Source organism: Numida meleagris, chromosome 3 (genome assembly GCF_002078875.1).
Source record: "Numida meleagris isolate 19003 breed g44 Domestic line chromosome 3, NumMel1.0, whole genome shotgun sequence".
NCBI lineage: Eukaryota > Metazoa > Chordata > Aves > Galliformes > Numididae > Numida > Numida meleagris.
Genome location: NC_034411.1, coordinates 93,754,108 through 93,779,406, shown reverse-complemented (window position 1 = coordinate 93,779,406; position 25,299 = coordinate 93,754,108). Strand labels below are relative to the sequence as shown.

The 25,299-nt window shown below is 37.5% G+C and overlaps 1 protein-coding gene across 1 annotated transcript in view; it reads left to right on the top strand.

Moving 5' to 3' along the window:
* The window catches only part of MYT1L (myelin transcription factor 1 like), a 136,184-nt gene that overhangs the window by 17,718 nt on the left and 93,167 nt on the right, over positions 1-25,299 (top strand). The window contains exon 5 of the mRNA XM_021393058.1: positions 15,927-16,300. Coding sequence (XP_021248733.1) covers positions 15,927-16,300 — 374 coding nt within the window. The remainder of the gene's footprint in view (positions 1-15,926; positions 16,301-25,299) is intronic.

The window sequence follows — 25,299 nt, the reverse complement described above, 5'->3', positions numbered from 1 at the left end:
CTCTGATCATCTCGTTATGAAAATTCATCTGAATTCATCTCTGTTTCTGTAAGAAAAAAAGGAAGGCTTGAGGCTCTTCCACTAGGAGTGGAAATCCCCCAGTATAGGAAATAGCTTCCTGCGTTCCAAATTTGGCATCTAAATTCTGCTGTGTGTTAAGTGCTTACATTTCCCTAGATAGGAGAAGAGCATACGTACTTCACTGGGATGTTAGAATTTCACTGTACAGCTCTGCATAGAAACTGAGAGCTGTAATGTATTCGTTCCCTTGGTAAACAGCAGTTCGTGACTCTGCTACCATATGATGAATCTGCGTCACAGCCAGAAGTTGAGTCATGCCTCTGAATTCTACTCCAGTGCTTTTTGCATTAGACCATCTATCTCATATGAAAAGTTCATTTATATAAATATTAACTAATAAGTATTTGTTATTGAGTATCAGTAGTGACAATAAGCATGTTCTAGAAATGATGATACACTCTTTAATGCATAGGACTTGCTTGGTCATGGTATTTTCTAAGGTCGTCAATTAGGATTAATAGTATCTTGTTTCTTAATAACTGTAAGGACTATTTCAGGAGAAAAGGACAAGCAAACAGTCATCTCAACGAGTATATCATCACATATGTGATAAATGTGCTCTGACATGTGAACCTTGCGGATGTTTCCCTGTTACTAGTGACCACATTAAGAAAAAGTTTTTGAAGCCTATTTCTCAGAGAATTCTCTAGATATCCTCTACTTTGTGAAGGGAAGTAGGAGATATAAATTCCCTAGTAGATGGATGGCTTCTCTGCAGTCAGTGTATTAGAATAACTGTGTTTTATGATTATAAAGCTTTGTGAACTGCTAATTTGTAATCAATTCACAAATGTTAACACGGTAGCCTCAGTGCATTTTGTGATGTTAAGTATTCTATTTCAAATGACACTAAGGGCCATATTGCTTATGATGTTGAAATGCATTTGCAATAACACATTGTCTCAGGACTGGTCGTAGCAACTTTGGAAGAAAAAAAAAACTTAGAAAAAAAGAAGAGATTGCTTCTGTGAAAATGTAGAAATAACTCTGACAATGTAATTGCATGATTTTATTTCAAGAAGGGCTTTGGAATTAACACTTCTGGTTCTTAAACCACTGACACTTAGCTCTTTTTAATTTCATGCAGTATAAGGTATTTCTATCCTTATGGTCTTCTGTCCCTTCCTCAGCGGTGAGCTAAAAATTTCTTTTAGTGCTACTGGCAAGGAAAGTCTATTACTTTCTGAGTCATAGCACTGTCTCTACAGCACCTTGGTGTTCCTTGGAAATACTGACAAGCTTAGAACTGACATGCCCTGGCTTTGCTTAACTCGTGACTTAAGAAGAGACTTTAAGAAATCACACAGAAAGACAGACTCAGGAATTGAGTCAGAATTATAAAACAAAAACCGTTTTAGAAAGAATACAAATAAAATCTGACTACTGTTTTAACTTCATGTCTTAGAAATCAGGCTTGCTGCTTCCAGTTATTAAAAGGATGTAGGAGGAAGGACTGAACAGTTAAAATGGCATTGACTAACTTGTTTAAAATGTCAGCATATAAGCAGAACTATAAAATGAGGAAAACATTCAGTATTTCTATCTACTATGATTGTGATTGTTCAATGAAAATTATAGCTGTCAGATGTAAAAATCATGGTCTACTGGACTTCTTGGGTAGAAACACATCAGAACAATCAAGGTTAATTAAATTTGATAGTAAGACTTTTTTTTCCTACTTTTTGTGTATACTATGGATTAAACTCATCTTTTGCATAAGCAGGACTAGAATTTTTTTCCTCTTACACTGAGATGTGCTTAGTCTAGTTTATATTTGTTTTGATGATGTTGAAGGTCTTTTCAAACCTAAAGAACTGTGTTTCTAGAACTCTGTAAAATCAAGACTCCTTAGGAAAACAAAAAAATTTTGGCTGTTCTGAAAAACTGAAATGACATCACACTCCCTATTTATTAAGCTATAATGAAATTTACAATTTTCTGATTCAGAGACAGAAAAAAATTACCTTCTAGTTACACTGCAGTATAGTTTTACATAGTATGAGGGAAGTGACATAATATCTATACAGCACATACAGTGTCACAACGTGGTTGGGGTTGGAAGGGACCTCTGAGTCCATCTGGTACAACCCCTGCTCAAGCAGTGACACCCAGAGCAGGGTGCCCAGGACTATGTCCAGGCAGCTTTTGAATATCTCCATGGATGGAGATCATTCCTTCCTTCTAAGTAACTCGGTGCTTTTTATAGGCTAGAGCATTTGAGATTTGCAGACCACATATAATTACACCAGAATCCCCTGATCCAGTAGACAAAGGCGGCTTTCTCTGGTGACCCTAATGTACAGGGGACAACTCTGTTTTCTATAGATAGCAAAGCCATCATGTCCCCTTTCTGGACCAGCTAACCCAGGAAGCAACAAACTCCATTAGTTTCTCAGTCAGCCTGAGAAACAAGGACAAAGTCAATTCCCAAGCTGGAGTCTTGCTGAAAAGACAGTGGGTGAAGACTGGCTAGGATGAGGCTATGTTCTGCCTGTGCTGTGGACGAGAGGGAGTTCTAGGTTTTCTAGAAAGAATAGGAAAGGAGAGAGAAAAAAACTAGCTTGATGATTAAAAGAATCCCCTAGAGGGACCAGATTTACAGCCATAACAGGGAAATGATTTCAACAATGTTCATTTCATGGTGCTTCATATTTCCTAGCATAGTTATACCACAGTCAGCATACTGGATATGGTGACTCCTGTGCTCACATACCTATATGTTCCCATTGGGTAATTTATTCGGTGAGGAACTTAGTCATCTAAACTTAAGTACTTTAAAGTTAAGTGTGATGGCATTTAACTACTCCCCTTGACGATCTGTGCCTCAAATTACGTAGGGACCATTTTTAAAAATGACTAACACATTGCTAAATACCTTTCAATGAGACTTAAGTTTTAAACATCCAATACATCAAAGTATTCAAAAAATTTAAAGTAGTTGTTGAAGAGGTATACATTTTGAAAGTTGCCTTTCATCTTTTAGAACTAAAAAATCTGTTCCTCTTCTTGCCATATTCTTGCTACATGCTTATTCTTCCAGCCATTTCCCAGTTCTACATTTTGGTTCTTGGACTGTACATCATTCTGGACCTTTCTCTTTTCACTCACTGATCCTTGCACCTTTCCTGTCTGTTCATCTTTAAAACTGAACGGCTGATCTTCAGAGAAGGATGACTGCTTCATTTTCCCGTGAAACCTAGCCATAGGAGGTATATTGGCAGCAGATTTTCAATGGAAACCGCCGTTTCCACCCACAGCCCAGCTGCCACATTTAAATCATGCTGTGTGGGGCTTCCACTCCCTTGGGAGGCTATTTTCATTTTCCTCCAGAGACTCTTCTACAGTCTAATAGAATTCACTGTCAGATATAATAAGTAACTTTATATACTGTAGTATTTTTTTTTAATTGTGATATGAGTCAAGTTGAAGCCTCACTATTCTGGATTGGAATGTGATGGAATTTAATTATATTTTTTTGGCCTGAATTGACATTTTTCTTTTCATCAGATATATCAAAATGCCTAGATTAAGGGAAAGGCCTGTATCTAGGCATCTGGCTTTTGGAGTAATGTGATTAAGCCAGTAGGTAAGCTTTCATATTTAGACCAGAGTATTTCTAATTATTCTAATCATGAATAAAACCTTGAGAGAAAAATGAACTGAACGTCAAAGAGACAGTTTTCTTCTTTAATTCTGCCAATATATCCAACCAATTTATCTGAGATAGGTGAGCTTGTATCTTAGTGGAAATACTGCCTGCAGGACTCCCTGGTACTACAACAGAGCAATCTCTGTGTGCTGCAGGAGACTACTTTTGTTGTTAGCACAAGCAAATGCAGCACTTGCAAGGTGTAAGTCACAGCGGGTGGATGCAGCATCATTTTCTCAGAGGGGAGAATAGTGCTCCCCCGTAATGGCCCTCTACTTCTATGGTTTTGAAAACCTTAAGCCATTATATTTGTGTCTCTTGATGAATGTGCCGTATTACTGCCACACGGAGCAAAAGTTAGGGCAGGACAAATGTGCAAGCATAGAAAGAACCTTGAATTGCTATAAAGCATCTCTGATAGAAACTGCTGATACTCTAGTGATAGCTGAAAAGTAAATAATACTGAAATAGCTGTGCCCAAGAGGGCTACAGGAAGCCCTGGAGCTTTAACAAAGAAGGGCAACAAAGCTGGCAAAGGATCTGGAGCACAAGTCTTATGAAGAGCAGCTGAGGGAACTGGAATTGTTTAGTCTGGAAGAGACAGGGGAGACCTTATTGCTCTACAACTGTCTGAAAGGGTATTGTAGTGAGGTGGGAGTCAGGCTGTTCTCCCAGGTAACTACCTGAGATGTAGGATGAGAGGTAATGGCCTTAAGTTGTACCAGCTGTGGTTTGGCTTGGATATTAGGAAAAAGTTCGTAGTAAGAGTGGTAAACCAATGTAACAGGCTGCTTAGAAAAATGGTGGAGTCACTGTCCCTGGAAGTTTTCAAGAAGAAGGCAGATGTGGCACTTAGGGCATGGTGGTGATGGGTTGGACTAGATAATCTTAGTGGTCTTTTCCAACCTTTTTTTATTGTTGTTGTTTTTTTTCTTGTGGAACCCATCAGGAATAAAGGCACCTTTAAAAGATAATGTGGAGGGTAACCTTTTAGCTTCTTCATGATCGTATTGTTTGCTAAGTGCATATTAATAATGGTTCACATCTTTTTAAAGAGAATTGATTATAGCTGCAGCTCCATAATGCAGTAAAGTACAGGGAATGCTGTCATTTCTATTCTGTCTTAGACTAATCATGTTGTGTGTGTGTGCTGTGGAGAGCCCCAATCTTTTTTATTTTTTCAAAATAAAAAGATGTAAACATCTCAATCCTCTAGCAACCAGAATTTAGAATATTTCACATTTGAATGACTCCTTACCAACGATGCAAGAAAAAGAACAGTGTCCTGTGGCTTATGCTGGAGGTGAGAATCCAGTACAAAAGCACCGAAGTGGTTGCAGCTTGTATCATTTTGTTTTTGTCATTTTTTTCTGTAATTTCAGACGTTAACTGATGACAGTCACATTCTTGCATTAGAAGGCTATTCCACAGTATTATTCTTTTTCATTGGTCATATTACCTAGCTGTTAGCTTTTTGGATAAGTAGGATACTTACTGCTATACTTCTTAATTCTGTGGCATATATCATTCTTGGTTAAAATGAAGTTGGGAGCCAGTGCTATTGTGTTTGTATGTAGAGATGACAGAAAGAGTATTTCTGATAGAAATCAGTAGCAGATAGTCTCATTATAGTAGCCTTACATTAGAGATAGAATAATTGACAGAATGCTCTTTTACTTAATACTTAAGTACATGCTAAAATGATAGTTTGACCCGTTGTGTTGTTGTTAAATATGATCAATCAAGACTGTGTCTAAGGGTGTTGACTGTACTAATGTTTATCTAGCCGTGTTGTTAAATGATTGACAGTATAACAACATGAATTGTCTTTGATTTCCAGCAGTTTATTTCTCTTGATTTGTGATTGCTTGAACATAGCATGCTTTATTTCTTAAAAGCATTTGCTTTTAACCTATTGAAATAGAAATGTTTCATATGTCCAAGGCTCAAACACTGTGACTATGCAAAGATCCACTGTAACTGATAGATGCACTCTTGCAGTATTTTCTAACCCTTTCAAATTGGTGAATGATTGATTCTGAAATTTTCCCATTTTATATCATGTATCATGAAAAAAGGAACCTTCCCTGCCCTCTGCTTGTAAACAGAGTTGCCATTACCACTGAGATGAAAACACGGGAGGCACACAAATCTGGATGTCTTGGCAGATCTAGATACTGCTTTGATTTAGCTCAAGCTAGCCAACCTCATTTTTATCTGTCTGTAGAAAAATAGAGGGTTTTTATTCCTGATGTTTTTATTCCAATGTAGATGTCTAAACCAGTAATCTAAACTGGAGTGGAGATTACAAGTTGACATTAGCACAGAAGTCAGCGTTCTTTGAGTTTGTGCACAAGGGGTCACTGGCTTTGCATGTTTCCATTTTTACATGTTTAGCTTATGTCAACATAAACATTGAATTATTCGGAATCAATAGCCATATAGAAAAACATGATTATATGCATTAATCTAATGAATCAATATGAGCCATTAAAACTGTTCTCCTTGCACTATCCTAGTCTCTTTGATCAGTCCCTGTATTCACAGGTCAGGCAATAAGAAGTAGTCCATTGTGGCTTTTGGCTCCTGAACACAGTTGAGTTGGGTGTCATTGTAAGATTTAAGTGCAACTACAGCTTTGTCTGATATGTACTGTGCAGGTGTTGTCAAAAAGATAGGTGTTGGAGGAGAATTGTTCATGTTAAGTGATATGATAGGTGTGCAAAGGAAGTAAGTTTTGCTTTTTTCTTCATGAAAGTGTTGTGGTGCCTGTTTTTAAAATCTGCTAAGTATTATCTTTGTTGGAGATGGACATACAGTAGTAAAAAGAATGAGAGGGTCTAATGGGATGGGTTTCTCAAATATATCAGATTCCTTAGTAGTAGAAATATAAGTTAAATCACCATTAACTCTTTTTATTGTTAGTGGAAAGAGATAGAGTGTCTAAGAAAGGTGAGATTAATTGGATCCCCGGAGATTCCAGTTTCTCTGCATTGACTATAAAGGGAGCTTAGATGACGCATATAGACTTAGATTTTAGCAGCCTGGGGGTAGGTGAGAGATGAACCCCATCTATGACATCATAAGTCGTGGAGCAATCGGATATGATATTGATTTATTTACATAAATACTTTTAAATAATTGACAACTGCAGGGCATGTACTTTGCTAACCTGTGCTGCCACATAGGCTTTCAGTCTCATGATTTGTTACATTTATTCTTAATACTTTGCTTTAAATGAGCTGTCCAGATCTAAGCTTTTTCCTGTGTATTTGTGCATCACCATTGTGCCTTGTTTTTCTTCACATATCAGCTATGAGAGTCAACTAATTGAATAAACCTATTGTTTAAATGGGTCAATTTTTGCAAAACCAAAATTTCATTTCAGTTTTCTTGTCCCATAAGCAGAGGTTTTGATGATGGGTAAAATGATCTCTCCAGTCAGAGGGCAGATTAGCCAGTAATTTGCTACTGTTCATCATGTGGTTCAGTTACCCCATTTTGGGGTCTTAGTGAATTAGAGTGGAAAGGTACTGAATATTTAAGGTGTATAGGACCCAGATAAATAAAAGATCTTCACTTTGACTTAAGTTACTGTGTCTGTATTAACTACGTCAAAAAAGTTCGCTTTGTTTTGTTTAAAAACATGTATTTAGATTTTTGAATTTCTTAAAAAACTTATAAATTTTGACTTCCAAAGATTAGTTCATTTCACTTTTGCCCATCATTATGTATTCGTGTTGTTATTCCTAAGGACTTTTTGCAATGCTGTTTTTTAAAGACACTAATTATTTAGGACTTATTTAGTTAAATTATGATATATACATGAAAAGATCTGTGGTATGTTTGTGGCTACTCATATGCTTAAAAAGCCTGTGAGATGCACAAGGATTTAGTAGGCTTTTTAGAGCTCTGTGAAGTAAACAGCACATCTGCTACCTTTACTTTTCGAGATCCAGTATGCTCCTGAATACTTCCATATTTTTTCTTACTGTTCAGTAATGGAGTACATAAATATTTGAAATTCTAGAAAGAAGAAGGGGATGATAGAATGATCTATATTTCACTCACTTGTACCAGTCAACTTCGGACAAGTTCAGATAAATTAATGATTTTCACTTAGCTATAATACTATTGTATACATGCCAAATCTGTACAACTAAATGAGCTAAAGATGGTGTTTTTTGACACTTCACACATGAAAAGCACCTCCTGCTTATAATAATCTGATCTATTGAAGTAGAAGCAGAAGCTCGTAGCAAAGTCTGAAGTACAACATAGCTGCAGAGATGAGATTACTGTATTTTAAATTGCATTTTTTAACTTTTACTTATAGTTTAAATAGGTGAAGTCACAGTAACATAGTCCAACTTAAAAAATATATATGTATGTGTCAAAGCACCTAAAATGTGGATGGGAACACGGATTTTCCAGTGCACTGACTCTGAATTAGTGCCTGACTCCCACTGAAAAGATAGAGGTGAGGGCAGTTGTTCTGCAAACAGCATTAGATGCTAAGGTGGTTGGCAGTGCAGTGGTTCCGGAAGGATACCTGATTCTGGAACAGTATTCAAGGGTCTGGCTCAGCTGCCTGCAGGTTCCTGTAGAGCAGAGTCCTCTAGATTGGATTTCATTGCAGGTGGGATGAGAGTAATTTTAATCTGGCTGGTTGGAAGCACCAAAATATGTTCTAGCTCTGTTTTGTAATCTACAATTAGCCATCTCTGTGAAACAACATCTCAAAAATGTGTATGTCTTTCTTGAACTTTGACCTATTGCCTTTCTTATTTTCTCTTCTGTAGCTTAGTGGTTAGTGTGCTGGGCATAGTTCTTTGTCTTTCTCAGCCTGGGAAGATTTGAATCAGTACCTCCCATATTCCAATGTTGTACTTGGGCTCTACACCTGATTTTTGGGGGGTAGAGAAGTCTCCTGATCATACGGCATAGAGAGAAAAAATGATTTCCTATAAGGAAATCTCTACTGCCTCAGTTATCACTGTCTGCTGAGGTTGTAGCTGCCTGTAGTGATTTGGTGTACTTTTAAGCAGTCATTTCAATGGGAAAGGAAAATTGTCTTCAGCAGTAAAAGTTTATTCTTACAATTGAGCAGGCAAATCGTTAGGCTGGAGTAAATCTCTTCTTCTGAATTTTTGATTCTTTCATTCCTATCAACTCAGTGGTCCAGCTTCAATGAGAGGGCTACCACTTCTTCCTCAGAATAGCATGAAGCTGGGGATGGCATCCTCCTGGAGGGCAGGGAGTGTACGTTCAAGCCATAGGACTTGGTGGAATCTGAATATCTTATTTTCTGGTCAACTGTTACCAGCTGATAGTATAAGTCCTTTAAAGCTTAAGGTAATCACTGCTTTGAGGGTGATTTAATAGCATGCAGTGTTATGCAAATTAATTAGGTTTACACACTCTTTGAAGACTGCTTTTGTTAGAGGAATTATCTACAAAATGCCTTTTTTCTGAATTCCCTAAAAGTCTTCATCAGCACATACAGATTTGGAATCTATATAGTCCAAAAAAAAAAAAATAATAATAATACTTACATCTTTAAATGGGACAAATATAAGTTCCTTGGAAACATTCTGCCTGTAACCTTAAGCAGAAGTCTGCTTCCAAGCAGATTCTTCCTAATTTGCTATCCTTAATTGTATATGGTAAAATTCCACCTCAGTGCCACTTCAGATACTTACATGCTTTGTTAAATGCTTTTTGATAACCTCACAAGATGTCTATATAGTACGTTTTTAGGTTCTCTTACCTAAAAAATGTTATGCTTTACATTAAAATAAATTCCGACATGAAACAAAACAATGAGAGCACTGTTTCTGAGGATGCTTTTTAGGTTGAAAAAAAATACTTTCTAGGATTTTTTGTTAGTCATGTAAGCTTCCTTGATAATCCATGTAGGGAAACAGACTATCTAAGAGGAACGTTTCCTCCAGATATAGGTGTTAAGTCACACGTTTCATATGTGCGGTAGCATGTAATCTGGAGTTGAATATTAGTAATCTGATTTATAAAATTTCTCACATTTCTCTGGTCCTATGCAGTATATAGTCATAGAGGTATTTTTAATTGTTATAGCTTTAAAATATTAATTATACTAATTATATTGCAAATTAAAATTATATTAGTAAAACATATTTACCATTAAGGAGTTCAACTCTGGGAAAGAAATGGGTATTTTCTGTTGAAGAATTGTACTCAATCTAAGAGAGAGTGACACTATGTTTTTTAATGATGCAAAATCATGTGAGAGTTAAAAACATACTATAAATCATCTTCTAACTAAGGAATATAAATTCATATATTATTTCTTCAATTTTTTCAATTATTAATATCTGTATGTTCTCTTGGTGCTTATCGCTATGAAATTCAACAACATTCTTTCCACAAGAATTATTCATGATAGATTCTGAAGGACTGAGACATGCAGCCAACAAGTGTGGAATGTTCAACAGTGTATTTCAGAAAGCCCAAACATATTCCACTGAAAGCTGAGAGAGTTGAAGCGTGAGGGGAAAATAAGACAAACCTAGCTGACGAGGGAAATACGGTGAGCAATAAAAGAATGGACAAAGGCATACACAACAGATAAATCAATGAGGTCGTTGCTAGGAGCAGGGATAAACAAGTCTAAAAAGAAGCATATAAAGGAGTGATCACAAAAGACAAAATTGAAAATGGGGAGAAAATTGTAGGAACTATAAGGATAAACAATAACAGATTTTACAAACACATGAGAAACAAAAGGTCAATGAGAGAGACTGTATTCTCAGTATGTGATTGTGAGAGGAAGTCAGTGACAGATGAGGCAGAGACTGCTGGGAAGCTAGATGCTTCCTTTCCCTAAGCGTGCTCTCCAAAGAGACCAAAGGGAAAATGCCAGAAACAGAGAAGTGTCCTGGAGGCAGAATCTGAAAAATTAATGCAACAAAGGCTGATAGCAGAACAGGTTAAAAAGGAAAAAGAAAATAGGGCAGCTAAATAGTAGGTACCGGCTCTGGTGTCCTCTTTCCCAGCTTTCTGAAAGACTTCAGTAATAATTTTTCAACACTCACAGACTCTGAGGTCTATAGTATATTAGGTAAATATGAGGTATATGGGGTTTATAGCTGAAGAAGACTCCAGTATTTTAAGGTTTTATGAGAGACGGTATTTTAAAGGTTTTATGAGAAGTGTCGATACAGTCATAGCTTTATAAACTATTAATCCAAGCACAGGCAAAAAACAAATACAAGATTGTAGGCAAAATGGACAACAGATAGCACAAGCAAATTGGGAAAGTTTACAAAAGCTGAGTCAGAAGTAGCTAACATAACTGATTTCCTCAGAAAAGTGGCATGTTCCTTAGTCCTTCGGTGTCAGTCCCACCCTTAAAATACGCAATTCTGTTTCTCATGTGATTCTACAAGCAAAGACATTGAGAATAGATAAATGAAAAACTGAAGTCAAATTCACAATGTTATTTTAATATCATCGCAGCAGATCAGGCAGCTGACTGGCATTGATTTCCATTGCTGGTTATGCCCTTCCAGTGGGGCTTGAATCCTCAGTAATATTTTATATTCTCATATACTTTAAAAAATGTTGAGCAAAAAGCGTAAAGCCATAAAAAAATTACAGATGCAAAAATTAAACAACAGTTCAAATGAAAATAGATGTAGTCATTATTCTGTTGTCTTCTTCCCCAGTTTCCAGACTATTGACAATTTTAAAGGGCTGAACTGGAAGGTACTGTTCATTATCTTGATGGACCAGAGGCTTTGCAGAGGGATTTAGGTACATTGGAGCACTGGACCATCAGCAACAGCATGAAATTTAACAAGAACTACTAGATTTTGGGATGGAGTAATGCCAAACAGAGGTACAGACTGGGAGATGACTGTCTAGAGGGCAGCTCAACAGAAAGGGACCTGGGGGTGTTGATCAACAGCAGACTCAACATAAACCAACAGTATGGCTGGGCAGCCAAGAAGGCAAGCTGCATTTTGGGCTGCTTTAAACACAGCATAGACAGCTGATCAAAAGAAGTGATTCTCCCACTATATTTAGTGTTGGTACAGCCTCACCTTAAATATTGTGTGCAGTTGTAGGCTCCTCAAATAAAAAGGAAGTTAAGGTCCTTGAAAATGTCCAAAGCATGACAACAAGGCTGCTAAAATGGTTTGAAGCCTTGTCCTATGGGGAGGGGCTGAGTACACTTGGGTTGACTAGTCTGGAAAGGGGAGATGGAGGGGCAACCTCATTGCTCTCCGCAACTGCCTGAGAAGAAGTGAAGAAGGAGGTGCTCATCTTTTCTCCCTCTTATTAGTGACAGGATATGTGGTAATTGCTCAAAGCTGTGTCAAGTGAGTTTCAGACTAGACATTTGGAAAAGTTTATTTATTGAAAGTCTAGTTAGACACTGAAATAGGCTTTCTAGACAGGCATTGCCCTGTGCCTGTCCACGTTTAGGAGGCACTGGGATAATGCTCTTAATGATATATTTTAACTTTGTGTCAGCCCCAAAGCAGTCCAACAGCTGGACTCAATGGTATTTACAGATCCATTCTATTCTGTTCTGTTGTATTCTGTTCTGTTCTAAGTTACGATAAGAGGAAGAAATGAAATCTTGTGGATTCTTGAGGCTGAGCCTACTCTTATCTATGGAAATAAAGGTCAAGAATTTATGAAGATATCACTTAAAGATACTGGCACTGAAGAAGCTACAGCATACATCATAAGGAAAATGGATGGAAACCAAGACAAGAAAGCATGACACATCCACTCAATGAATGTTATTCTGTCTTCTTAAATTATATTGAATTGATACACACGTTTCTAAAATCTTCATGATACCCAGGCTGTGATCCATACATATTTTTCAGAGTCAGAACCTGCTAGGCACCTTAGTGGAACAGGTTCCTCTGTCGTCATCAAGCCATTTCCATGGGTACTATACACACCTTGAAATTCTAGTTCTGGAGAAAAAATTTCCTGCCTTCTCTCAGAGTTCCATAGAGATGGCTAAGGTACACAGCTCCTGAATTCCTCCCATAACACCAGGGAAAGTTCCAGAACAATCCTGGAATAACAGCAATGCTCCTCTTTTGCCCCACATTTTAGACACGATACAGACCAATGGAGACTGGACTCCTGTTTCTGCCCTGACTGTAATGATATGGGATATTCTCCATGAAAATATATTTTGTCTTTCCTCTTGATTCTGAGCAGCTGGAGCTTGACTAAGAATGGGAGTCACAGGGCAAGAGACAGGACAGTCATTTGACAGAAAGTGACAAGGAATTCTGCCATTTTTGTAGGTTTTGTTTTGCAGCATCTTTGGGTAGAAGCAAATACAATAAAAAGAGAAGAGAAAACACCAGAAACTTATGCCTTCTGCCTTTCCAGGTTTTATGACTTTTAACAGTAGTAAAGTTTGGAGGTTTTGTTTGTCTGCTCTTTCTCAGACTGTTTCTTGGAGCTCCTGTTCTAGAGAAGGGTGCTCTTTCCTGGGATGTGCCACACACTACCTGCTGACTGGAGCATGTTCCTCAGATCTGTACAGTGCGGGTGGTCTATTTCCCTTCTAGCCTGCACAGTTAGGCCTGAACTTCAGTATTGACTGCTGGAACAACATACTGGTAGTACTACTATCACCTACTGTGGTGCTGAAGTAGTGCAGAGGGATGGGGTATGGGGTAGAGACCAGTTCACAGAGCTTCCTCTCTGCCCTTCTTTACCCCTCATGCTCTTCCTCAGCTCCAGCATGAACTCCTCTGCAAAGGGTGCAGTTCCTGCCAGGAACTGCTCCTGCATCGCCGCCTCACAGGCTGCAGCTTCTGTGGTATTTGAAGCACCTCCTCCCCTCTCACTTTCCTGACCTTGCTGGCTGTAGAGTTGTTTCTCCCACTCCTCTCTCACACTGCAATGCAGAATGTTTTACCCTCTGTTAAATACACTTTCCCAGAGGCACCGTCATCTTGGCTGCCAGACTCAGCCGAGCCCTGTGGTGTGGCCATTGGAACTGGCTGGAATCAGCTGTGTCCAGCACCGGGCAGCCCCAGCCTTGCCTCACAGAGGAGCCATGCAGGCCCTGATGCTACATAATCCAATCCACATGCCCCAAACCAAAATGAGGATGACTGGAATTTATCTAGATGGAGGAACTTCAAATTTAGTCTGTATTTTTTGGTAGTGTTAATGGAAGGAGCTTGAAGTCAATTTTAGACATGCTGGATTAGGCTTTAAAGAGAACTGTAGTCCCTACAGAGAGAGGGGTGACTGTGACCCAAAGAAGGTCTCCCTAATCAAGTTGTCCAATGTGAATAACCATTTTTTTTGTAACAGTGCATGATCATCAGGTATGTATGTGCCAGGCAGACTGAACCAGCGGTCCTGTGAGCAAATACTTTAAAATTTATGTAAGACAGTGGCTGAGTTAGAGAACTGGATAAAACGGACTGCTTGTTACCTAAGTAGCGTTTTTAGTAATCGGGATGCGTAGCTGCTGGTATGTGATTAAATCACACCGAGATGCAGACACCACAAAGTGCTTCTCTAGTCCCCCCACATCTTTCTCTCTGTATTGGAAAGATATGTATTTGACAGATAAGGATTTTTGTTCAGTGGACAAGGAACTGGTTGTGAGATCGTACCCAGAGGGTGGTTGCCAGTGGCTCAGTGTCTGAATGGAGGTCAGTGACGAGTGGTGTCCCCCAGGGGTGAGTACAGGGACTGCTCCTCTTTAACATCTTTATCAGTGACATCAACAGTGGGATTGAGTGCACGCTCAGTAAGTTTGCAGATGACACCAGGCTGTGTGGTGCAGTCAGCACGCCCGAGGGACAGGATACCATCCAGAGGGACCTAGACAGGCTTGAGCAGTGGGCCCAGGTGAGCCTCATGAGGTTCAACAAAGCCAAGTGCAAGGTCTTGCACCTGATAGCAACCCCCATTACCAATACAACCTGGGGGATGAAAGGATAGAGCAGAGCCCTGCCAAAAAGGACCTGGGGGTACTGGTGGATGAGAAGCTGGATGTGAGCCAGCAATGTGCCCTCACAGCCCAGAAAGCCAACTGTATCCTGGGCTGCATCAAAAGAAGTGTGGCCAGCAGGTTGAGGGAGGTGATCCTGCCCCTCTGTGCTGATGAAACTTTTCCTGGAGTGCTATGTCCAGATATAATCATGTTAAAGGGTAGGAAATGTAAAAGGGGACATAAGTAGATTTGTATAAAAGGCTAGAGAGAACACTGGAAATGCCACAAAGCTACTTAATCAGAGGAAAAAGACTACAAAAAATGTGATTTGAGTAGCACTTAAAATCAAGAAATGAAGAAATTAGAAGCAAAAGCTCTTTAACACGTAAGTTATTTCTGTGTGCTGCTACTCAGTGTAATGATAGGGGTTAGTACAAGGGTGACCACATTCAGGAAACACAACCATGCGACTTTGAAAAACAGGTGACTGACTACTCTGGTAGAAGAACAAAACTCTAAGGTGCTTCTTATGTTACAGTGTATTAACATGACTGAAGAAGATGTACTCAGCTTTGAAAAGTTTGTCTTTCTGTACTGACAAAGAATTTTGTTTATTGTTTTGATTTTTTTTTAAGTGAGAACACTTCATAATGAAGAATGGAGAATTTAAGAGCAATTTATCATTTATAATAACAACAAACAATATTGTTAAGAATGCAGTCATATTTTCATTTTTTAAAATAGACTCAAACATATATTTCTTGTAAACAGTCAAAATGTTAGTGAATACTACAGAATTATGAAGCACTGCTTTCTACCTGATTGTTGTATTGATAGCTAATGGATAGGATAAGTTTGCTGTTTTGTTGTTTGTTTGCTTTTTTTAAAACTATATTTATCTGCCTTAAAAAAGAGTGTAATGTGAAGAAGAAAGAAAAGAAGAATAAACACACAATTGTATGTGTTCTGTAGCTGCTGTGCTGGCATGTAAATGTGACCCATATCAATAATAATTGTTTACTAGTTCACAGGTTTTGTAAGTCTTCTTCACCTTGGTCATCATTGTCTAATAAGTATTTTAATTTGAAAACATGTTTTGAGTACAGCGACTAATTATGGTGTAGAATTTAGAATAAATGACTAAACGATGTGTGTTATACAATCTGACCTACAGAAATCTGTAGAATAATAAAATAATTTGCATACTTTATTTTTGCACAGTGTTTATGGCTGTCCTTTGGCAAAAAAACGAAAAACGCAAGATAAGCAACCCCAAGAACCAGCTCCCAAAAGAAAACCTTTTGTGGTTAAAGCAGACAACTCTTCAGTAGATGAGTGTTATGAAACTGATGGAACAGAGGAGATGGATGAAAAGGAAGAAGAAGAGGAAGAAGAGGATGAAGAAGAGGAGGAATATTCTGATGACAATGATGATCAAGGTGATGAGGAGGAGGAGGATGAGGAGATAGATCGAGAAGAAGAAGAGGAGATTGAAGAGGAAGAAGAGGAGGACGAAGAGGAAGGTGAAGATGTGGAGGATGAAGAGGAGGAGGAGGAAGAGGAGGAGGAGGAAGAGGAGGAGGAGGAAGAACGTGGTAATAATCAGAGTATTAGTAAAAAATAAACAGTGTGTTTTCTGGGTTAATCTTCTAGTGTGGTGTGTGAGAATTTAGCTGTGCAATTCTCATTAAGGCTAATGGAAGTCATGCAGTTAAATCTCTCTGCTCCACACTGAAAATATACCCCACTGTGTTCTCTTAACATTTATTTTAATAAGTCTGTCTTCTGAATATTTTTTAATACACCAGCACTCACATTTCAAACAAGGAGGGTGGAGGTATGTTTGTGCAAAAAAATACTTGCATAAAATATAGTTCTAGTAGTGGATTAATGCATGCAGTTACCAGGAGAATATTCACAAAGGTACAAGCAAAGCATCAGCTACAGCTGGATGCCTGTACTGATTGTTTGCAAGTGTATTTGCTGGATCTGCTTACATAATGTCAATGATTGCTCACATAAAACCTGTCACAAATTTTCAGATATTATTTTCTGAGCAAAAATGGGTCTCTTCCCTTTGTAAATTTTCCCCCAATTTTCCCAGCCCCACCCTCTGCCAGGAAACTGTTCAGAATTAACGGTAACTATATACTTTGGTTCTTTGAGACTTGGATGCTGTGTACTTTAGTTGATTCTATTGAAAATACAGAGAGAGAGAGAGAGAGAGAGAGAGGTTTTCATAGATAAAGTCCTTATAAAATTTATATGTATTAGTTATGATACCTTGGTATAAATGCCCACTATACATACAGGTCACTGGTAGTAACCAAATTAATGTAGTAGCAATGTGATTAACCTATTCAGCTTTCTTTTTTGGGGATTTTGGACTCTATATAACCAATATTTTCAAAATATATAATCAGTGTCCATGTACTAACGAGTCCATATGCTGATGACAGACATCATAATGCACTGGGGTGAAATTAAAGAATCGTGCAAAAATTAATGAGCTATCTAAAAAATATTTTGTTCCCATTTCCAGGGAACACGTTTTTGGTTGGGTAGATTCACCTTTCTAACCAATAAAAATATAAGAAAAGCTTTCAGCACTCCTCAGTTGGATTCCTCTTAGGAACCAGGTATGAAAGTTGTATGACTTTTGTTTCAGCATTCTGTAAGGTCAGATCTTAAATTTTATAGAAAGACTTTGGAAGTATTCTTTCCACTTGGGCAAGATGGTGGCCAGCTGGGTGGCTAAAAAGTATTTTCTAAAAGTATTTTCTAAGATATCTGAACCTGTAGCATTTCCTCAATTACTTAAGTTTGCCAACAGAATTGGAACATATATAGCCAATCTTTTAAGTTACATGAGTGTGGTACAATAAGGAAGCCATTTCATTTTGCAGGGATCTCTTCCTGGAATAGAAGCTGTGATAGATAGTGAGATAGTGATAGATAGTCTGATGTGCAACTGGTGCTGCTGTCCTCATGGGCAGATGCAGGAAGTTGAGCAGTTTCTTGAAGAGACAGTGATTACTGAGCTTATTGGTACTTAGGTTATGGTGCAGCTGCTTCTGTGGTTTCAGCTATCATAAGAAACTCTGAATCTACACTATCAAAAATGATATAAGAAAAAAAAACTCAAGAGCTCAAGAAAATTGTTTTTGGCAAGCTTGAGTTGACTTGATTTTGATTTGAAACTCAGCATATGAATACTATCATTATGGAACACAGTGGTTTACTTATTCCAACACAGTTATGCATGCAGTTAGCCATCCTAATCGAACTAAAGCTGCTGACATTGCTTTTTGACTGCTTTCCTTCCATGTATAGTAGGCTGTGGTTAAGAATGGCAAGAATATTACAGAGGTGCCTGTATTAGCTGCTTTGCTTATTACTTGGAATTAAAACTCACACAGGTCAATTTTTTCTTAGGATCCCATATTATTCCAGCAATAACACATAAATTCATTGATCTCTATATCCATCTCTGCATATAAGTATTTTATGTCAAATATTAGGCATTAGGAAAAAAGATTCATAAAACATGAAAAATGATAGTAGAATTTTATAAGAAAAGTATAATAAGGTCTTCTGAGAGTTAACATAGTAATCACTGTATGGACAAACTTAGAGCACAGCTAATCAGATAAAAGAGTTAGCATCAATTAAAGAGGAAGATAATACGGAGTTCCTAATAGCTAGGCCAAAGAGTGGAAATTAGTAACAGAGTTTGTTCTTGGTGAGGTACAGAAGCTAATTAATAAATCGGACTTTTTTAGATAGTTTATTTCTTACTAATTATGAAAGGGATCTTGATGTTTCACTTTCTTCTGCTCATAACATACACATTGCTGGTAGAATTTGGACTGTTGATTTTCCAGAGAAATAATGTGTAAAGTTAGGGATTCTAAAAACACATGGACTGAATGTAGCACTTTCCTTTATCTGTTGAGTACATGGGAAAATTAGGTCTGTCAGTTCTGAATTTAGTTGTCTGAATCAATCACTGCTCAGTACAATTTGGATATTGTAGTAAACCGCCATCCACCTTTTAAGATACCATAGCAGGTAGTCTCAATGTATCCTACTGTTCCTTTGCCTAGAAACAAAATGCAAAATTGTGCAATAGATAGTAAGATACCTGCACAATTCTCATAAAAGTTTTGGTCACTTGTACTGTAGATTAAAGCAGTTCAGATAAGCAGTTTCCATAAGTATAGTCTAAGAGGACAAAAAAGTTAAAATCTAATAATATAAGTATTGGTGATACAATAATTCCATCAGTAAGTATAGGATTACAGAGCCAGCAAGTAAGGGGGAAAAAAATTAAGGAATTTATTTTACCATTTCTTAGGCTAAATGCATTCTTCTGTTAGAAAATGACTGATCTTGAGAAACTCCACTGGCATCTTATTGCTCTTCTTTTTTGTTAAAATCAAGTGAATTTTGATGAGATTCTCAGAGAACTTCAGATAATAAAGGTGTATAATTTTTCCTGAAAATACTTGGACATTCACTGAAACCATCTCAACCTTTTTGAAAATCACATCTTTCTATCCTTGTCATTGATAAACTAAAGGACTTGAAAAATAAGAAAGTATCCTAAAGCAACACTCCTACAAATCTCAAAATACCAAATTTTTTTTTAACAAAAAACGTCTTTTAGACGTGAGGCCCAAATTCTTTGCTTATATTTCTCAATATAATCCACTGAATCAAAATACATCCTTAACATTCTCTAGCAGTGGCCAGCATATCATCTTTCAATTTCCATTAAATGCACCCAATGTCTTTGTAGAACATCTGTATGTCTGTGAATGGCTGTTCGTTGAGAAGCCCTTATATTCAACTCCTCTGCTAAAGGGAAGAGGAATCGTTCTAATCCCTCATATTCAAGAAAAAAAATGATGGACAGATGTCCTTTAAGATAGGCAAACCTGTAAATTGTAATACAAATGGGAAATAAAAGTATGAAAGAGTAAGAGAAAAGGCTGCTTTTGGAGTGCCCCTTCTCTGTGATGGTAACTGCTGAAACTCTTTGGATTGAAATCTGAAGGGCACATTTGATTTGCAAGGCAAACTGAAGTTCTTTTTCCTGAGATGAGCTCGCTTCAGGTAGTTGGGTCCCAAAGACTGTTTCATAAAGCTTTTCTATTATAGAAAGAAATCTCCGCTGGAGGAGCTCCCGGAACAGATGTTCCAAGGCACCATTTAGCCCATATCATATGAAGACATTCAAGATGGCTTGTACTCCAGGTATTTCATAATCCACCAGGTACAGGAGGAGTCAGGCTTATTCTAGGTCTAAAGAAACTTGATTCATCAGTCAAATCAATTTCATAAATGATACTACTAAAATGAATGCAGCTTATCAGGAAGCGAAGTGTTAGGATGTATTAATCTTTCAGACTCTCCCATGCATTTTGTAATAAACTCAAGTTAGCTGACATATACAGTATAGCAATATATGGTACTGTACCTAATTTATCAGGTGAAATAAAAGTAGCTGTGAAACACAAATAGTGCAAATTCAAGGAGATATAATAATATATGTTTATTTTTTTTTTAATGAAATCTAGCACATGAAAGTGGAGAGAGATGGTGTAGCAGTTTTCACATTTTTTCAAATTGTGGAATTAATTTTACCAGTCTGTTAAAATGTTCCATTTTTCCTCCTCTTGCTTGTGCTAGACGCAGACACACAGGCACTCACAATTTGAAATCCACTTATCAATGTTATTACTGTAGTTAATGCCTTCCTCTGTCTTCCTGCTGCCTTCATCAGATTGCTTCTGCAGCACTTATGTATGTTCCTTCAAGCAAGGGGAGACACAAACACCAATCATGTGTTGAGGAAATTGTGGTTGTATGTAGCTTTCCAGCTGTCCTTGCAACTGAAGACACTCACCATCTTGATAAAATAAAGATGACAGCTCTGTATTATCAAGATGGCCTGTCCAGCCTTCTGGTCATTAATCATTTAATATTTAAACTATTGTCAGGGAAGTGGTTATCTTATTTAGCGAACATGATGTTCAGTATTAAACAGAACAGAGAGCTGGACTTATCATATCCCTCATAGGCAAAACATCTAATAGGAGAAAATTGTAGCTTTAAGTGAAGAGGCCAGAAAGCATCATTTCACTGCTTAGAAGGATGTACCTGGAAATAAGTGTATTTTCCAGGGCCAGGGTAGAATTAATAAATACCTAACAGCCTCAAGAAGGTAAGCAGATCTTAACCATCTGCAAATAGACTGACTCTATTGCTATATCATTTCATCTTCTTTATGAAAGAAGGTACCTTGTGCTTAGGATGTCTCACAAATAACAAAAAAAAGAAGAAGGAAAAAAAGAGTTGCAACTGAAAGTCATTTATCCTAGCCATCATGTTGATTTCCTCTAAATAAGAAGTTAAAGTTGCCTTAATGATCTAGTTATGAAGTACACAAGCCTGGAAGTGATTGAGTAAAGCCACCACATAAGACAATCTTTACTGATGTCTTCTTTCTCCATTGAAGATACAAATGTAGACTGGAAGTTCTGATGTTTAGCAGTTTATATTGTTTTATATGGAGACATTCAGACTAGATTTTTCTCTGAAAATGTTCATTGAAAATATCGTGATTAAAAGATTTGGAAGAGATATCTCAGAGCTGAAAAGTAGGTACCTCCAGTTCTTGTGGAAAAGGTTTGAATCTGTTTATTTTAGTTCTTGTATATTTGCAGTTGTTTGGTTGGTGGATTGCTTTAATATGGCTGCTATGCTAGTATAGTAAATCTTGCTTGTTGTTCTGTTGCTCTGCTCAAGGTGTTTACTCTTTGCTGCTGCTAAGAGAGTATGATGGGTTAAAGGCATTATTTAAATGTTATTTTTACTTCTCTGGTGTGATATAGGGCCTGTGACTGAACTTGTTTACATGAGGATAAATCAAGAATAAGCGCATACCTTTTAGCAGCCAGTCCATTTCCGTGTTGAAAGTTAGGAATGTACTTTAGTTCTTTTCTGATATAGGGGTTTGCATATTTAGCTCCTTTCTTTACAAATAAAAGGCCTTAAATGAGATGTGAACTTTCTGATCCTTCAAGAGCAAATGATTCAATTGTAGCTTTATGCACTGTAAGAAAATCATTCACCTTTGATGAGACAGATTACAGATCTATGCCGTACACAAATTCTGTTAACATAAGCAGAAATTCTGTAAAGGACATTGAGATACTTAGGGAGTCTGAACTAAAGGCCATGGTAAGAGCATCACACTAAACATTCAGCAGTGCATTTGATTTTAATGCTATTTTGTTCTGAATTTATTTTGCTTGTGCATGGGGTTGCTTACTTATATTTTTAATTCATTGACTCTTTCCTTCATTTTTATCTGAGTTGTTGCGACTAATGTAATGTCATTTCAAGGCTTATGTGTGACCAAACCTTTATCTAATCTTGCCAAAGAAGTTGATCTGGAAAGGAACCATTTATCTCAGCAGTGCTGCTCAGGTTTCTCAAATATTACAGTCCTCAAGAAGTGGCTGTATAGAGGCTACCTTTTCTGTATCTCTCTTGCATCCTTTCATCTGCAAATAAATGCAGAGTGGATCCTTGACTTCCCTCTTTCATTTGTTATCTGGCAGGATGACGTAGTAAAATGAATTATTTCTGAAATTAGATGGGTTGGAGAAGAGATTCAGAGTGAAAGTACTGTGGCCTTAGATCTGTATTTCTAGTCTCTCTCAGATTCTCCATAAACAGTTCATTTCCAATGATCTTTTGTTTTTGGCACAACTGTGCCAAGAAGCTAGTTGGTTATGTGGTTTATTTCTTTAAAGAGCCAATAGTGAACTCAGTATGGATGGTCTTTGCATCAGTATTTGCAAACAAAATCATCTGATGCTGTTGTAGTCTTACATCTGGGACATAGCGCTTTGGGAAACATACCCATAGGTTGTGCAAAAATGAATTCTTTATGTTCTCTCTGAAATCCTTTGCCCTTCACAGTGCTGCTTCAAAGATATCATTTTCCAGACCATACTAGACGTTAGAGACTACAGACCCTATAATGCATCCTTCTTGATACTGCAGATGTAAAGATTCTTAAAAAATAGATTTCACCTGGTGAACATTATAGGTTCCTGTTTACCTGTTGTGTTTAGATTTGTGTGAAGACAAATTTTAATCATCATAGTCATTTACAGTTCCTGCTGGACTTAAAATATTTGTCCAAAGTCTGAGCGCAAACGGTAGCTTTTCACGCTGAAAAGTAGAGAACCTTATTTGGTTGTTGTAGGGGTAAATTTTCCACTATAACATGTCCTCCAGGAGATAAAAAACTGAAATAAAAGTCCATACCAGATTGATTATTCCTTCTGATGCATATCTATTCTCATGAATAAACTTTGCAGTCCTGGCAAATACCACCTGTCGCAGAAATTTTGTTAAATTGCAAAATATAAGCACACACAAAAAAAACATTCTTAGAAACAAAAAGCTTTGATGTGTAACAAACACATGTATGTAATTCCATCTAAACACCAGGAAGCCCATCAGGAAGCATTTCTTTACTGTGCAGGTGATGAGGCACTGGAATAGGTTGCCCAGAGAGGGTGAGAAGTCTCCATGGAGATCATCAAAAGCTTCTTGGGCACTCTGCTCTGGATGTCACTGCTTGAGCAGCATTTGGACAAGATGGACCCAGAGGTCCCTTATAGCCTCAGCCAGTCTATGATTCTGTGAGTTGTGAAGCATTTATTTCCTATTTTACAGGGTTCTAGACCAGTCAGATTTGTTCGTTTGTCATCTGTGCCACAGATGACGTAGTCCTTTTATATAATGGGAGATTCTTCTCTGATTTAATTTATTCTACAGATATTCTGTGAGAGCAAACTGCTGGAGCTACAATTAGCTTGCTGGACAGAAAGGATGATCAAGTTATTTAGGAGAAGGCGAAGAGGACTAACGTGGAGAAAGAAGCCACCTGAAGTACTTCGGTAAAGAATGTAAAATAGTAATTAGGGAAGGCCACAGATGTGGTTATGGAGTTGATCTGCTTTTTTCATTGTTATTATTATAATCCTCAGAATTATTTGGAACAAAATGGCTTCATACAGAAAGCACTGAAAGTAGTCAGTCAATAAAATTAAGTGCGTCAACTATCCATAATGCCAGAGTTGCAGGAATTTTTATCATGTTATTTCCAAGGAATTCATGGTAGATATCATATGCTCTGTGTACTAAATATTCCTGTTTTAACAGAAATTTGTAGTGGCTCTGCAAGAGAAAGTTTTTCTAGCTAACGGAATTGATAGTCTGGGACTTAATGTGAGTTGATTAGGTAAATAGTTACGTTATTCCAAAAACTTAGTTTTGCAGGCTGTATTGTTAATAGGAAGAGTCAGTAATAGTCTTTTTGTGACACTGAAGAAACTCCATGGGAGATCTGCATTTACAATTAAAGAAAAAGGAAAGCAAGAGATCTTGTATACATTTTTTTCCTTGTTAGATGTGGATAAGTGAAAGTAAAGTAAATAATGTAAAGTCTGTGTAGCGTGAATCTGATGGACTGAGATAAGCTCAGGCTCCTGAGCTGAGTGTGAGAAGTGAAGCAGGAGTTCAACACCACGTTTTCTTCTTTTCCAACACAGAAAGTTAGCAGTAGAACCAGAGAATGCTTTGGATAAGCAGTGCTCTTAAGCACTCTGCTGAACCTCTGTCACACCTCCAAAAAATTCAAGAACTGCAGTAAACCAAAGAAGGTCATTCTTCTGGGAAACCAAGACATTATGTGTTTCTTTCTTGCTCCAGGAACACTCTAACCATATTATGAATTGACTGCTTAATATACAAAAACAGTCCTGGGAGCACAGATCAGAAACATTTTTCCTTTGTAGGTCAGTGCCCCTGTATACTAAGTACAGTGAAGGGAGTACATTTTTGCATGACCCAAATAACTTGAAAGTTGTGTAGTTCTCTTGTGTTTTCTGCTTCCTAGTCAGTTTGCATCCAGTCTAACTTCTAATATGGTGACTGGCATACTTTTTAGTAGATTTGATACTGCATCCCATTCAAAGTAGGAGAGCTTTTACTCTTAGTTTTCTGTTCCTTAACAACTGCACTACTAAACAATTTGTTTTATCTGTGAGATAAAGAGGGGTTGAGCAAGGGAAGTAAGGAAGGAAACAGTTCTTCCTTCAGCTATAACTTAAATCAAAGCACCAGCTTATGGTAAAGCCTTATTCTGTCTGGTGTGTATTAGACAGATTGGGCCTTATGGGAACTTATGTATGAAAATGACCAGTATCTATTCTTCAAGGTTTAAATGGACGTAGATGCAGAGCTTCTTAATACTGGAGTTATTTGGAGAGAATTAGAAGCAGAGCCTTCAACAGTTGATGTGTGTTTGCAGTGTTTGGGTTTGGAGTTCAGGTGTGTCCTAGGTTTAAATCTTGAATATGGAAGTAGCTGTATCACCAAGAGAAACGAAAATGTGACTATTCGTCTACAAGTCACATGAGAATTTCAATTTGAAAATGCTGTAGAAATTTCTGCTACTATTCATAATAATTTGTTTTTGTAAAGTGATTCCAGCTGAAAGGCCAAT